Source organism: Suricata suricatta, chromosome 2 (assembly GCF_006229205.1).
Source record: "Suricata suricatta isolate VVHF042 chromosome 2, meerkat_22Aug2017_6uvM2_HiC, whole genome shotgun sequence".
Lineage (NCBI taxonomy): Eukaryota > Metazoa > Chordata > Mammalia > Carnivora > Herpestidae > Suricata > Suricata suricatta.
Window position 1 is genome coordinate 27,760,003 of NC_043701.1, and position 16,989 is coordinate 27,776,991.

Consider the following 16,989-nt stretch of genomic DNA (forward strand, 5'->3'; position numbering starts at 1 on the left):
ATACTAGCTCTTTATCTAATATGTCATTTGCAATGATCTTTTCCCATTCTGTTGGTTGCCTATTAGTTTTCTTGATTGTTTCCTTTGCAGTGCAGAAGCTTTTTATCTTGATGAAGTCCCAATAGTTCATTTTTGTTTTCATTTCTCTTGCCTGTGGTGATGTGTCGAGTAGGAAATTGCTGAGGTTGAGGTCAAGGAGGTTGTGTCCTACTTTCTCCTCAAGGGTTTTGATGGTTTTCTGTCTCACATTCAGGTCCTTCAGCCATTTTGAGTTTATTTTTGTGTATGGTGTAAGAAAGCGGTCTAGTTTCATTCTCCTGCATGTTGCTGACCAGTTCTCCCAGCACCACCTGCCAAAAAGGCAGTCTTTTTTCCATCGGATACTCTTTCCTGCTTTGTCAAAAATTAATTGGCCATACTTTTGTGGGCCCAGCTCTGGGTTCTCTATTCTATTCCATTGGTCTATGTGTCTATTTTTGTGCCAATACCCAGCATTTTAAAATCTGATGTCCCACATCTATAAACCACCTAACCAGACTTCTTTTTTCTTTTTCTCTTTTTCTCTTTCTGTTTCTTTCCTTTATTTTTAACTTTCTGGTTTTTTGTTTTTGTTTTTGTTTTGAGAAGGGGTGGAGGGAGTGGTGTAAAAACCCATGTTCTCTTGAAGGTTCAGAAAAGAAAAACAATTATTTTCACCATCACCCTAGGCACAACTGTTCTGATGAAAGGAGATGTATGTGAAGTAGCTAAGGAAACACTCCCCCCTCCCCCCAAAAAAAGTAGTCCTGGCCAAGAACTCTGAGTACCTGAATTTTGGTCTGTCTCAATGTGATCTAGGTTTCAACCTGCATGACTCTAGGTTGGATTAGATGTGGGCTTTGAGGGAAAGAGGAAGGTTAAAGACCCGTAGGCTTTGGGCTTGAAGATTTGTAGGACATGGCATTATGCATCAAAGGAGTGATGGGGTGGGCAGCTGGAAGTCAGGATTGCATTTTGCACTTACTAGTGCAATGCACCTTGTCTTCACATGAACAGAAATGGTAAATAGGTAGCTGGAAATGTAAGTCCAAAACTCTCATGAAAGGTTGGAGCTAGAGATGCGTGCTTGGGAGCTGTCAATGAGCAGGTGCTATGTACCATAGGGCCAGATACTTTGAGGAGAGCACTCAGGTGGTGAAGGTGAAGATTCAGAGGTCTGAGGCCCCTTTCTGCTGTTTAACAAATGTTAACCTCATGAGAACCCATCTCCAGTTTCATCATGGAAGGTAAAAAAAAAAATCCATTTGCCTTTTTAGTATTTATTTTTAAACATCGTGGAAAGAGGTACATTATTCTTAAAACTAACCACCTGGGGATTCCCTCGAGGGAAATGGGAGGTTATAAAAGGGCAACTTAGGGTTTTAAAACTCTTTAGTGTTTTGACGGGTGGTGGTGAGCATGTGAATCTAGGTAAATAATAGGTTAAGACAAATGAGTAAGCATAAAGCTGAGAAACTCTGGATAAGGTGGATGATTATATCAAAGTCAATATCTTGGTTGTGCTAGGGTAGTATAGTTTTCTTTATGCTGTCATTGGGGGGAACTGGGCAGTCTACAGTGGCTTTATTTCGTACGACTGCATGTGAAGCTAATTTCAATTGAACCAACATTTACGAAAATGTTTATAAAAATTACATAAACTTTCAATTTGAAAACAAAGGTAATAAATACTCAAAACAAAAAGCATGGGACATTAGCATTCTTTCATATTAAAAAAAAAAGCTAACCAACTGATTTACTCCTTCATTTCTATTTAGTATTACATGACACAAAAACAGATAAGAATTTATTTGTTGTCTTTAGCTTTTCCTCTCTTTTGTTAACATGTTTGGAAGTATGCTGTTCTGTGTTCACCATATGACACCAGCAGTCACAAAAATTAGCGTTCAGTCTCTGAAAATTTTATTAAGGAAGAGAAAGCTACTCAAGTCCTTTGGTACAGCAGCGCTCTGCTTTTGTCTGCCTATATTGTTTCAGAAAATACATTTAAGGTATTAATATTTTTTTAGAAGTAGCAGAAGACTGGCTCTTGCGAAGATCATCCTTGCAAAACCCAGAAGTGAGTAAATAATCCCATTTAAGATTAGGAGCTGTTAGGATAAAAATATTTGAAGATGTTAAATAGTGTTTTGCGATTGAGTTTGAAGGAGAACTATGACCTTTCATTTTAAGATGTAAGATACTGTTTCTTAGTGGAACTAGAACTCTTTACATGCAGATAATCATTTCATTTTTTCTGTGGAAAGACATTTATTAGCATTTAAGCAAAGATCAGAACATTTTCCATATTGCATTTAACGTATTTGAAGTATTGTAGTTACAAGCTCTTACACATAATTTTTGCTTTTAGGGCATTGGTTTCAGTTACTTGGAACAGACATACCACACATTCTTGAACAGTTTTGTTAGTTTTTAATGTAGATTATTTTGACTTTGGACAGTGAAGAGTAATTTTGTTTCTTTGACTTTGTATCCTATTAATTAAATTGTATTTGTTTTGAGATGACATGTCTACCAACAATTTAGTTTAAGAAAATATTGGCTATTTTAAAACTTGTCCTTAAGTGAATTTGATTTTTTAAATTAACCTGGAAACATTTTTTTGGAAACTAACCGCAGATCTGTCTTCTAATGAATAAACAACAGACTTCCTATGTCCCTCTAACCTGCCGTTAATCCTGGAGACAAAGTGATCTTTCCAGAATCTTGTTTAAAACACCTCAGTCAATTCTTGCTGCTATAGGAACCAACTCCAGACTCCCTAATGTGGCTGTGAAGAGTCCTTTGTGAAGTAGCTGGTCTCTCTCTCCAGCCCCATCTCCCATGTACCTTTCCCTGCCTGCCCTCCAGCCCCATCCCATTGCCACCAAGATTACTAATCTCACCTCCAAACTTTTGGTGCCCTCTTACTGGACATCTTCCCCTTTTCTTGACTCTTTACATTTGCTCTGACGCCACCATCCTGTTGACCTGCATTGCCCCTACTCTTCTTTTTCAGGCTTTTTTTTTTTTTTTTTTTTAAGTCTGTTTCAAAGCATGCAGTCTGGTCCATTTGTAGTTCTTCAGCAAATGGAATACACCTATATTTTCCTAGCCATTTAATGTTGTAGTCCATACTAATCCAGTCTTCAGGTGGACGTTTACAGTAGTACAGTTGTATTGTGTGGTCCAGGTTTCTGAATGACAGAGGTAGGAAAGGAGAAGGAATTAAAGTTCAGAGAAACATCTGCAGCCCACTCGGCGCATCCCACACTGCATGGCTCCTAGGACCTCCTCAGTTTAGCTGTTTTCATAATGAACTAGTAAATTGATTATGAATAATCGGGGAGAAGAGAATCATGAGGAAAAGTTAAGAAATTATATAAGAAAAGGATTATTTCACTGGATAAGTGAAAGTAACTTTCTATGTAAGTATCTAAAAATGATAGCATGCCTTTCTTGCTTTCAGTCAAATTTAGTACAAGAGAATGGAAATTCTAAGATGCCAATCTGTAAAGAATGGAAGGGTTTCTTGGCAGTATACGTCTGTTGATAACTTGAATGAGGAGAATATGAAGACTTAAAGGGTAGGAAGTTACATCAGTCAATCAAATGGTACTTTTATAGTTTAGCCCTAATATACAAACTTGTTATAAAAATGACAAAGAAGTAAAACATTACTCAGTATCTCACCATTCAGAAATGCACTCTGGAAATTTGAAAGAACAAAATAAGAGACTTCTCTATCTGGAACTAAGTATTGACCTTCAAGAAGATAGAAGGAGGAAATGAATAAACCTAATGACAATGTAACAACTTCAAGGAAACAAGAACTTACTGGACAGGTTGGGCAAAGAATAATCCTAATTAGATTTTTGGTAAACTGAGCTATGACCGTCCATTGAATAACATTTTTTTTAAGGAACTGAATAACTTTTTAAGCAATTGAATAACTTTTTTGTGAACAAAACTAAAATGAAAGGTACTCAAGAAATGTGATTGGGCTGCTGACCTAATTAAACATTGTTCTGTGTTCTCAGTCGTTAGCTAAGATAATTTACTAAAAACAAAAATGGAGTCTTTACGTCTTTGCTTTAATCTGTAGGTCACTGCCGTGAGGTAATCACATCTGTGTAATTTCTGTCTTTAAGCTGGATAATGCAGATGAACAGGCTGCCCAGATCAGACGGGAACTTGATGGTCGTTTGCAGTTGGCAGAGAAGATGGCAAAGGTAAATGGTTAACTTTGACATGGTGTGCCACACTTCTTTGTACGTAGATTTCTGTGAGCCGAAAAAGTTTTGTGTAGATAAATGCAGCATAATTTTATCATTTTCTTCTCTATGTGCATACTTCTTAAGCCAAATATATGAATGCAGATTGTCTAAATGGAGCATACTCTCTATTTTGTAGATACTTCCTTTGTGTACTTCCTTACACATAGTACCTATTTAAATTCCTTACACATAGTACCTATTTTAATTCAGTAGCTTTTGTAGATTAATCTAAAGCAATGCCTGATTTTTAAAAAACTGACAGATTTAGAAGAATTTTAATATTGCACTAAACAATCAGGGAGTAAAATATTGTCCCTGTGAAATATGTGAAATCACATATTCTAAAGTATCCAACTCAGTGATTGGCACATAGTAGAGTCAACTAATATTTGAATGGACCAAAGATACAGCTTGAAGTTTCTTGTAAAAAGTCTCTCAGATCGTGTATTCAATATAATGTTTTATTTTGTGCAGTCCCTGTGTTTCTCTGTAATGGGAATAAGTTTCAAACAAAAACCATGAATTTCTTCTTAAGACATTTTGGAGATCATAGAACTTCATTAACCGCCTCATTCTTTAGTAAATTGAAGGATTAATTTATTAGTGGTAAGAAAAAAATTAGTCTTTACCAATAGACTTGAGGTGATAGTGCTCTTGATCTGAGACTATGATTTTTTTCCCTTTTTTCCCCTCTGCTAAGCAAAACTTTGAATATTTGGTAGCAGACTCTTCCTTTCCCTCCCTACATCTTTCTGAAGAATCCTCCTTATTGAGGGCATTTTCTTCATTTCTTAAGAACTTAGGGATAATGTGTACAGTAAAATATATAGATATCGGAGTTGCAAGCTCAGTGAATATATGTGTGTCTGCACTCTGTGTGACCATCCTTCAAATCAAGATGGTGAACTCTTCCAGCACTTGAGAAGACCTGTCCTGTGCTGATTTTAACAATTTAAATTGCAAAGAAAAATATATTTATGAATAATATATGTTTTAAGAACGCTAATACTGTGTTTATCTAAAACTCTGTTATTAAACTGAAAAGTAAGGGAGTTGTTGAGAAACTGGAGATAGATAGCAAAGTAGAGAAAATTGAAAGAAATTTGGGTAGCAGAGAGGGAGAGTAACTGGTGAGAAGCAAATCATAGATAGATGAGCAAGGATCTCCAGATGAATGGAAACGTAGGATGGTGTGAACTGGGAGCTGAAGAGTCACGTTCACACAAAGGGCAGCGGTTGAAGGACAACATGCCATGTTACTAGGGTCTGGATATCTGAAGAGACACTACATCATTCCAGAGATCAAAATGTCAAATTTGTAGAATGGAAGTCAAGTAAATTAAGGCTTTGGGATACTTTAGAGAAGAAAAGTCTTTCCCTAAAACCCTCAGCTGAATTGGAAACTGGAAAGACCTTTGCTTTTCTAGAAGACCCAAGGCTAGAAGAGAATCCAGAGAGATCTCGCAGACCCTGTGGGTCAGGACTCTGGACCTGCGAGCTGCGTTTGTAGATTGCCTAGGTGTATGTTAGGTCATACCTGAGACTGTGCACATTGTCACGAATCAGATTTGCTTCTGCAAGGGCTTGGCCTAAGATGTGATGCTTTAGAAGAAAATTTAAATGAAATTTTGGAGAGGAATGAAACAAGAGAGCCATTGGTATTTTCTCAAGTCCAGGCCTAGGGAAGACAAGGTGGGTTTATAACCTCTGGACTTGTTAAGGGTCAGTGATGCATCTACAGAGAGTTCTCTTTGATGGCACCCCAGTGATGTTATCACAAACATTGACACATTTCAAAAAGTGTGAAAGGCAGGGCACCTGGGTGGCTCAGTCAGTAAAGCAAATGTCCGATTTGTGTTTTCAGCTCAGGCCAAGATCTCGTGGTTCCTGAGATCAACCCCACATCGGGCTCCATGTGACAGCTTGGAGCCTGCTTGGGATATTCTCGTTCTCTCTCTCTCTCTCTCTCTCTCTCTCTCTCTCTCTCTCTCTCTCTCTGCCCCTCCCCCACTCCTGCTCTGTGTGTGTGTGTGTGTGTCTGTCTCTCTCAAAATAAACAAACATTCAAAAATAAAGTATGGAGGAGGAAGTGGAGCCAGTGGGATTGGTAGGGGAAAAAATGCCACCAAAAATAAAATGCTTTTTGGTGAATATATTGACCTAGCAGATAGAACATGTTTAATCGCTTTCTACTTTAATCTCACCAATTGTAAGCCATCTTCATAAAATATTCATAACATTAATTATAATTACTGACCTTGTTGCATTGTATCTCTATAATTATCCTATGAACCCACAAGGGCAGATGATACAATAAATCTATTTTATAGACCAGGAGATTGAGATCTAGAGATTATTGACCTCAAGATTACATAACAGATAAATTGCTGGAAGCTGGTCTCAAACCCTAGTCTTTTGACTCCAGAATCTAATTTGCTCTCTTGGGCCCCAGCTGCCTCTTCAAGCTGATAAATCCGGAAGTGTGGTCCATTAATCATTGGTCATCAGTAACCCCTCCCACCACACTTCACAGTACAATATAACAACGAAGCCCCTGGGCAGAAATCTCTCTGAAGGGATAGAAATACTGACCTTAATACATTAGCCAAGGTGTAATATGGAAGTAGTAGGAAAGGTGTGGACTGAGCCAGGAAAACCTGTAGGCAGATCCATGATTGCTGTTTCTTAGATATAGAGTATTAGGCAAGTTTATTTAACTTTTTGGAGCCTGGATTTTTCCATCCATAAATGCAATGAAGAAATGTTTATTGAACGTCTGCTAAAATAGCCATGCAGTGCTGTAGGTGCTTGGATTACATCCAGACAGATGGGTAGCTGTCTTGGGATAAAAACTGGACAAAAGTATTTCTGCCATGCCCTGACAGAGCCTGTGTTTGGAGGGCCCCACAATGAGCAACACGAGTTCATGTAACTGAGCTCCGGAGGGTGATCATGTGCTGTTTAGAAAAGAAAAACAAGGTGGAGTCAGGAATGAGGAAGGGAGGGAGGGTGCTTAACTTCTCCAGTTAAGTGGTCAGGTTAGGCCAGTTCTGGGCAGCACTGTCTTTTCGGTTACACCAAGCAAACTTGGAATCCTCTCTGACTCCCTTCTCTTTCTCATGCTTCAAGACAAATTTATTAGAAAACCCATTTGCATCTGTCTTCAAAGTATTTCTAGAATCTGACAACTGTCTCCATCTTCCACCTTCAAGTCTGGTCCAGGCTTCCTCTCGTGAAGGTTAGGAGCACTTAAAAAGTGACCAAATTTGAATACTGAGACTTTTTTTATGGAGCAAACATTTTCACGTGTATCATGTGTTAGGGCTGCTTATGAGCAAGTCAATGAGAACTTTTAAACCAGCAGAGCAACTCACAGTTAAACTAGAGGATGACCCACTTCTGACTCCTCTAATTTAACAGATCAAGTTTAATATGTATAGTCGTCTGAAGTACCCTTGATTTTGTTTCTAAGGAAGAGGCCACATAAACAGGCTAAACGTAGTTGATGAAATACTGTTAATGAGCCTCTGAACTTTAAGGCAGAATTGTCTGTCTTTTCTCCCAGAAAGGAAGAAAAGTTGAGTATAGTCTATTTCTTGAAAAGTTGGAAAATGCTGATAAAAGTCACTTTTGGTGATTCCTGCCAGTCTCCTCCTTAAAAAATGATAGTGGATGAAGTGTTTTTAACTAAAGCTAAATAAGAGTATGTTTTTTTATATGCTAATGCTACATTTTCCATAAAATAACGCAATAAAGGTTTTATTGAAAGCATAATGCATAAGCCCAACTAGTTATATGCTAAAACAAACCCCAAGAACATGTTAAAATTAGGTGTTTTTAGCCAAGATTAAAATAAGATTTATGGATTAGACCTGAAAGTGGTTAATTTCCAGCAGTTTTAAACTATAACCATTGGATTATCTTATTCACCAGACACGTTTTATTTGCATCTCTTCCAGATGAAATTCTATAAGGTAATGTGTAGTTTCGCTGTCTGAGACTTAAAAAAAAGGTTTTTTTTAGTGTTTATTCATTTTTGAGAGACAGAGTATGAGCAGGGGGAGGGACAGAGAGAGCAATGGAGACTAGAATCTGAAGGAGCCTCCAGGCTCTGAGTTGTCAGCACAGAGCCTGATGTGGCGCTCAGACTCACAAACTGAAGGATCATGACCTGAGCCGAAGTCGGATGCTTAATAGTCTGAGCCACCCAGGCACCCTTGACACTTTTCATCCATAAACAGTAAATTGAACTAAGTATATTTCCTCAGATGATCTTGGAGGCCCTTTACCCATACAGGACACTGAAAGGGCCTTCCCCCCTCACCCCTTTGCGTTATTTCTAAGTTTTGGATACTTTTCATAATAGCTTTTAAAGTGAGTGCACAAATCTATAAATCTATTTTTGTGGCATATTTTGCTTGTAGTTTTCTTTCTCCTTTACATACATAGAGAAAACCATTCCAAAACCTTTTTTTCCCCCAAAGGAAACCAAGGTGTTCTGTAACTGAGTAGCTACATGTTTTTCCTGGAATTGCAAACTGTTGTGGGATGTTGCTTCAAACTTAGAGGGATGTTGAAAGGGTACTTAAAAGTCTTCTTTCAAAGGTTACTTCTGCATGTGGATATTTAATTACTATGTGATAATAAATTTGCAATTTTAATATTGATTATATGCAAATTATGTTAAAAGAAATATGTGAAGGTTATACTGGGGGAAGAGAAAAGCAGGTGGCCCGGGACTCTGGGACTGGTTTCTGAAGTGGTGACAGGTGTTACTTTCCATCCCATGAACAAATGAGGGCACATGAGTTACAGGTTGGGTGCTGGGTGATGGAGCGCTCCGCTGTCTTCTAGCTCTCCCAGAGATGAGGGTTTCTTGTGTTGGGCTTTGATGCCCAGGGAAACTGTAAGAAAGGCACTACTTTTCTGGAGCATTAAACAGCTGTTTTATTCCCAACCAGTTTTGTATGGTAGTCAACATGGTATGTCATACTTAATATCATTATAAACTCTCTACCTCTAAGGGAAGAGTTAATGCCAAATTGTCAAAGGTTAAGTAAGAGCCAGTAGTTTGAGGAAGCCTCATTTTGCTGTTTGTAAAGGAATATGAATGGGCATAATATTCCATAAGGGCAATTTGACAATATCTACCAATATCTTTTTAAATACCAGCATTTGGAATGTCCTTTTCATGGGGTAAAAGAAACCAAAATCTGATTGCAGGGATCGAATTGCAGAGATTGAATGCAGGATCAAATGGCAATGCTCATGTGATCATAAAGAAAGTGACTCTGCTAAGTTGATATTATTCTTTTATATGTAGAGCTCTATTCATAAGTTTGCATTGTTGCTTTAAACTTAAAATTTTCTAAACCTTTACTAAAAAAAACCACATTTATAGTTGTAAGAGATTAGTCACATTTGTGTGGTGGAAAATTCTAGAAATATATTGATATTTAATATTATGGGTTTTTAATTTGAATGCTAATTTTATAAAAAGGATATCTTCTTAATATTACACATTTGTGGTAAGAGAGATATTTAAAATATTTGTTTCCTAACAGGCAAGGCATTGAACACTGTATTGTATACTGAACATTTTTCTTACTGACCAATTACCCCAAACATTTCAAAGTTAACTGTGGCTAATTAATATTGATCTAGACACTAAATTTTCTTCCATGTAGGTTTTCAGATTTTTTTCTTAAGCAAAACCATATCAAAAATAAAGTTAATATGAAAATGGTGTTCATTTTGTATCATGATGATCCTGAATAAGGGATATAAGGTACTCTTAGACATAATCAAAATTGCCAGAGTCTGATGATTCTAAAGGTTGGAAACGCAAACAAGTATTGTGTGGATGCATTTATATTTAGTATCACAGTTTCCAAGAGAGTCAAATATATACATGTAACCTTTTATGATCAAATTGAAATGTCTTTTGTAACATTATCATTTTACAATTATTTTCAAGGAAAGAAACTTCCCTAAATTTATAGCAAAAGAAATGGAGAGTATGTACATAGAAGAGTTGCGATCTTCAGTGAATTTGCTAATGGCCAATTTGGAAAGTCTTCCAGTTTCGAAAGGTGGTCCAGAGTTTAAATTACAAAAATTAAAACGTTCCCAGAATTCGGCCTTTTTGGACATAGGAGACGAGAATGAGATTCAGCTGTCAAAATCTGACGTCGTGCTGTCATTCACCTTAGAGGTAAGTGGCTTTAGCCTGTGCTCACCTCTGACCGCCTAAAAGAGGCTGCAAAATAATTTCTGCTGACCTTCGTGGTAATTTTTTTGAATTTAATGCAGTGTAATATATTTTGAAGAAGTTACATTATTCATTTGCTAGACAACCAGGTTGTGAATGCAAATTAATGCAAATTGCTCCTTAAACATAAGAGCAATTTTAGGTAAATTATAAAATACTGAGTTTTGAGGCAGGTTGTCTTGTGACAACTAAGCTGGTGTGAGTTTATTGATAAAGTTAAACGCCAGAGCACTCTTTAAGCAGATAATTTAATGCTCTGTAATTTGGGAATTGCTTTCAGTCTTTGGTTTGGCTGTGTTTTTAATCTACCTCGCTTGTGGTATTTTTCTGAAATCAAATCACACCATCTAGCTTCGAAACATAATATGGGGTGAATATAGATGATAAGCAGAGAATTCTTTCTTTCCAGGATGTCCATGTGCATTATAGTTTAAGGAACAGAAACAGGTGTCATGCATTTAAAATTGTGTTCCCAGAGGAGCACCTGGGTGGCTCAGTCCTTTGAAGTGTCTGACTCTTGATTTTGGCTCAGATCATGATTTCATGGTTCCCGGGATCGAGCCCTGTGTTGGGCTCTGCACTGATAATGCAGAGCTTGCTTGGGATGTTCTCCTTCACTTTCTGCCCCTTCCCTGTTCACAGGCGTGCACTGTGTGTGTGTGTGTGTGTGTGTGTGTGTGTGTGTCTTAAAAATAAACTTTAGAAAAGATAAATAATGTTTCCTGAGACTTCAGAGTTTCATCTCTATACAATTCACTGGAAACCAGATACTGATACAGACTCATTACCACAACCACTTGCTGATGTTTTTCATCATTACATTTTTTCATTGCTAATCTGTGTATTTGAGCTAATCCATGTAATATGCTTATGCATTTACACATAACACACACTTACAACATCAAGCTTAAATTTATAGCTCTCTCAAAAACTAAGGCTTCTGACTCCTTCCTTCATTGTTAAATTGTTCCTTTGCTGGTACCCAATACTGCTCGTTGAGTTTGTGGACTGACAGAAAAGTACATGGAGTCTTACAAGGTGCCATTTTAAATTTCCCTGTTAATACTTCTTACTCCTGGCTTGCTTAGTTTGTGGCTGAAAAAGCAAACGTGTGCTTTTGTGTTATCCTCCACTTATTCAGCTCTAAGATAAATTCAGGCTTGAGGATAAGCCGACTGTCTCTCTTTTTCTAGACTTCAGGGCTAATGATTTGTGTGTAGGTTAGCAGATTAAATGTACTATCAGAGTCGAAACGGGTTTTCTTCTGACTCAAGCCTCAGTTCTGGGGTTCCCAGATTTTGCCATCATTGCATTTGTTATCAGTCTCTTGACATTCCTGGATTTCTTCTCAATCTCTTTAGTATCTTAAAGAGATATTTAATGGGAAACTACACGGTATCTTACATGTAGAATTTTCTTAGCATACCTGTCTCCATTTTCCTACTGACCAAGTTATAAGTGCTGAGTTTTTTTTTCCCCTTACAGCTTTGTATGAAACAAAATGAGTTACTTCATTATAGTATAACTTGTAAAGCCAATTATTTTTGCCGTGTATAAATCTACCGTTATATAAATGTGCAAGACTGGAAACAGTTCAAAACACCTTTTCTCTGTTCTTTAAAGAATTTTAAACAACTGTAAATAATTGGCTCTTCTGAACTTTTTTCCGAAACTTTTAAAAACAAAATTATGTTCTTGAGTTAGTGTCTGTGAAACCATGCATTGCTCTCTCCTTTGTGGCCCGTGTCTTAAACAGGGCTGCTCAGCTAACAGCGAAATGGTTTTAGGGGGAGAACAGGAGTTAAAACTTCATTTTGCGTTGTCTGAGAAGCTTGCACACTTATAAAATAATTTTGATATTCTCCATTGCTGTGGGCATATAAGGCAGGTATTTTCCTTCCATAGCATAATACAGATCTTTTCCGTGATGCCCCAGTATCATACGCAGGAGATGTGTGTTCAGCCACAATGACATCACATTCGGTGCAGGGTACATACACGGTATGTATCCATAGACCCCTGAGAGAATAGACTAGTCCCCCTCTGTCCCCAGGGCCTCTGACCTCAGCCTTGCTAAGCTCCATGATTATCCCTGGCCCATTATCCAAGCCTTGCTTCTCAACCTAGGAAAATTCTGAAAGGCAAGCAGTTAATCGAATTTAAGGGTCTCACATTTCATCAGCCAAGCTTAGAATTGGTCTAGTGGGAAAAGTTTTTCCTAGGAACTGAAGTCTGGGTCTAAGGGATAAGTGCGGATTTGAAAAAACTCACAATTTATCTGCCTCTTTAAATTGCTACTGAGGATTCTCTTCCTATACCCACCCTATTCTGTTACAAGCTGCATTTTTGCCACAGCCCTTACCACCTACTATATAATTAAGTAATTATGTTTATTATTTGATATATTCTACTACATTGTAAGCGCTGGGAAGGTGAGGTCTTTTGTTTACTGAGGTATCACATGAACCTAAAACACTGCCTGCTACACAGTCAACTTGATAAATATTGATTGAATTGGGGACTTTGATGGTTCGAAAAGCAGCAGTTAGCCACATGCCATTACTTTTAGGTCTCTCCATTCATGAACCCTTCAAAGAGAATAGTAAAGCAAGAGACCAGCTAACCCACAAAACTATAAGCCATACAATGGGATTTTAAAATTAAATATCCAGTAAGGGGAGGATGGTAGATGTTCATCTATGAAATTGAGTCTGCGTGTTGTAAGAGAAGAGGAATGGTGGTCACTGGCATGAGAACAGTTGATTTTCACTGGTTTTAGGCTTGCAGAACCCGTGCCTTTTTTCTCTGGAGTATATGGTCCCCGATACTGCTTAGCTTTGCTTTCTCCAACCTGCCCAGGCCCGAATGCCAAAAACTCTGTGGACAATGCATTATTCAGAAGCATGCTACCAAGTTTTATATTTTGTACATGTCTCTCTTCTTTTTGCTTCTAGAATAACTCCATATATTTTATCTTTATTATAAAGAGAGATTGGGGAAGAGAAGATGGAATTTAGACTAGTTTTATTTTGTGCAGTTGCATTATCAAATTTTGCAGGGAATTGGTTGAAACGGTTACGTTAAAATTAGGTTAGTTGATGGTCCGTGGGATTCTGGATTGTCTTTATCATTAATGATTGAGACTAGCTGGTTTTTTTTTTTATTCCTTTTGGAAATGAGATCTATAGAATTGTGTTGTTTTATTTATATGTGTGGATTCCAAAGAGAAGTTCCTTCTTTTAAAAGTGGCAATTCTGCAGAATAAAACCTTCCTGGCATAGATGGGACTATTGTTTTGCAGAGCAGAAAACTGTTTCCTGAGCTGCATGCTTCAGGAGGTCCTGTTTACAGTAGCGTGTGGTAGAGGTGACAGAAATAGTGTTAAGCAGATGCTTCCCTTCTTCTTTCTTACACTTTGACTATTAAACACACTGTAGACAGAGATGTAGTGCAAATAAACATATTCCCAAATAGGAACTAAAACATTTCTAGATTTACCATATGTTCACAATTCTGTTGCTTCATATATTTTAACTGACCTTCCAAAAATTTTATTAAGTCACTGGGGTCAGAGCACCTGGGTGGCTCAGTCACTTAAGCATCTGACTTGTGGTTTTAGCTAGGTCATGATCTCAGAGTTAGTGAGAATGAACCCCACATCGGGCTCTATTCTGACAGTGAGGAGCCTGCTTGGAATTTTCTCTTTCCCTCTGTCTCTCCTCTCCCTCATGCGTGCTAACTCTGTTTCAAACTTAAAAAAAAATTTTTTTTAAATGAATAAAAGGAGCCATTAGGGTCACGATGGTAAGTCCATGTGGTGTTGGCTTTTGATCGATATGGTTACACATCTCCTTTGTCTCAGCTTCTGCTTAGTTCTAGTGAATTTCAAAATGACTATCAATGAGGTTGATTCGTTAAGAATATATATCTTCTTTTGTTTAGTTTCCATCAATACGATTAAGTGCTTTACTTTAACTTCCTTGAATGTATTAGAGCAGCTGTGAAAGATATTTCTGTTGTCTTTAGTTCTTAGTCTGTTTTCAGTGAAGTCCTTCTTTTTATTTGTGCCTTGGTATGTGTTTCATTGCAATAAAATGACAAAGGTCTTGATTGAGGAAGGAAAATGGTTCATAGTTTGACCGTTTTTAGCGATTAGTTTCCTATTTTTTTCATGAAAAAGATTTGGCATTTGTATTTACGAACATCATCCTTCTGTTGTGCTGGAGAGTGTAAGGAAAAATAGTTTCTTAAAGATGACTTCTTTCAGACCTTTTGCCTCCAGATTCATATCACAACTCAATGAAAAGGGTAATGGCTTTAATAATGCATTAAATGATCAATACATGATGTTTTTAGTGGATATTTTTGTAGCTACATGGCGTGAATGCTATTAATCTTGTTTGTATAGATACAACATGAGATCAATAAAGGCATGAGTGTGCATATTGTAAAAATGCCATTGAATATATTTTATGACATTTGAGAATTGATGAATCTTTAGGATGCAAGTTTTGGTTCAAAAAAACTATAGAAAATAATATTCAATAATGTTCATATTTTATGTGTACACCCAGTGAAAACATTAGGTTACAGTGTTGTAAGATGAGCAGCCTTTTATATGAATATAAAAAGCTCACCTGAAAAAAATTGTTTCCCCTTTTTTCCAGGAGTTACCTATGCATAAAACAATATCACCTTCTGCCATTTTCCAGTACACTGCCTTAAATTAGCACCTACTTTTAATAGTTGGAAAAGTCGTGTTTTTCCTTGGCAAGTTAGTAGTGAGATACTCATTGGCAAGTTAAAATTTCCAACTTGCATAATACATTGCATTTTACATTTACGTTTTTCATTTTTACATTTGCTTCAATGAATATTCTTTTATAACTCTTAGAAGGCATATAAACTAGGTGAATATAGAAAATTCTGAGGATGTCACATACTGATTTGATTGGAATGATGATGATGTACACTACTCAGATAGTATTTCACTTTGTGCTAATTTTAGCGCCTTCACTGAATTTTCATTGTTGTTTTGCTTTACCTGATGCAGACTTACCGTCATTTTTTAAGGATCTGAGTTTATACCTCACTTATTAATTCACTAGGGCTTATATTTAGAGACTTTAACCTTACTTTAATAACTAGCAGGACAGATTTCTTCAATGCTAGACTTCTTCAGAAGGTTATTTACTGCACCTTCCATGAATACAGGTGGATTCTAAGAAAGATAAAATACCATTGGTGTTACCAGATCATTTTTTCAATTGGTCATTCTAATTGTAGTCAATGCCGCTATGTCTGTGTTTTGCTAAGTGCTGCCAACCTGATGTATCATTTGAAATGTTTTTATCTTTAGATTGTCATCATGGAAGTGCAAGGTTTGAAGTCTGTTGCTCCCAATCGAATTGTTTATTGTACAATGGAAGTGGAAGGAGGAGAAAAACTGCAGACCGACCAGGCTGAAGCCTCAAGGCCACAGTAAGCCACTTGAGAAAAAAAAAAAAAAAAACAAACAAATCTCCCCTTCCACAGAAACCTGGTGTATTTATTTGCAGCATTGTGTGGTTTTATACTCTGAAACTGTTATTTGGCTAGGTTTGTCCGAACTGTGCTGGAATCATTGTATGCCTTTCTAGATAGGGATACCATAATTAGAACTGTAGCAGAATCCCTGTGTAGTACAAACAGAAAATCTAACATGCAAATGAAAAGCTAATTATTAGGCAATTAAGTGTTGGTAAGTCATTTAAAAGGAAAACATGTTATCACATGTTATGTAAAGGTAGTGCTCGATCCTATTTCGATTTCTAGAATGATACGTTAATAGCTTTTCCATTTCCATATAGTCTAACACTGATGATGTTGAGGTGGAGACAATTTTGCCCGATGTCTTAGAACACTTAGGGAATAGGCTTGAGTTAGAGAACTAGCTAATGACAACCCCAAAGTAATCAGAGAAGCTAAAGCTGTTCTTTGCTGGCAATTTTAGGTTTCAAATTTTGGGAATGAGTGTAATTAAGTTTGGAAGATGTTCTTTTAAACTGGCTGAAACTTGGGAAACATCACAGTCTCTGGTAGAAATAACCAGGCTAGTCAGGAATTTGAGTGAAAATTGCCCGGCTTTCATTTATACATTGCCAATAGAAAAGAATTTTTTTTTCCTTCCTCAGGATTTAGGATTTTTGTCTCATCACAGCATGATGATGAGCCCAATCATATAGGAAACATCAGTTCAGATCCTGGCTAGGTACTGGATAGATAGTGGTGAATAAAACCTTTCATTTGCTGTAGGGTAGGCACAGTTTAAGGTGGGAACACAAACTGAAGTGTAGCGGGACAGATGTGCAGAGTATTATGAGATGGAGAAAGAAGCAAGTTGCAACTTCTCACCCTGCCTTATAAAAAGCCATACAGGTCTGC

The 16,989-nt window shown here is 37.2% G+C and overlaps 1 protein-coding gene across 16 annotated transcripts in view; it reads left to right on the top strand.

Moving 5' to 3' along the window:
• Nucleotides 1-16,989, top strand: part of CADPS2 (calcium dependent secretion activator 2) — a 522,703-nt gene that overhangs the window by 205,412 nt on the left and 300,302 nt on the right. For all 16 annotated transcript variants that reach the window (XM_029924158.1, XM_029924180.1, XM_029924174.1 and 13 more), the window contains exons 4-6: nt 4,170-4,250; nt 10,273-10,509; nt 15,926-16,047. In XM_029924158.1, the coding sequence (XP_029780018.1) occupies nt 4,170-4,250; nt 10,273-10,509; nt 15,926-16,047 (440 nt within the window). The remainder of the gene's footprint in view (nt 1-4,169; nt 4,251-10,272; nt 10,510-15,925; nt 16,048-16,989) is intronic.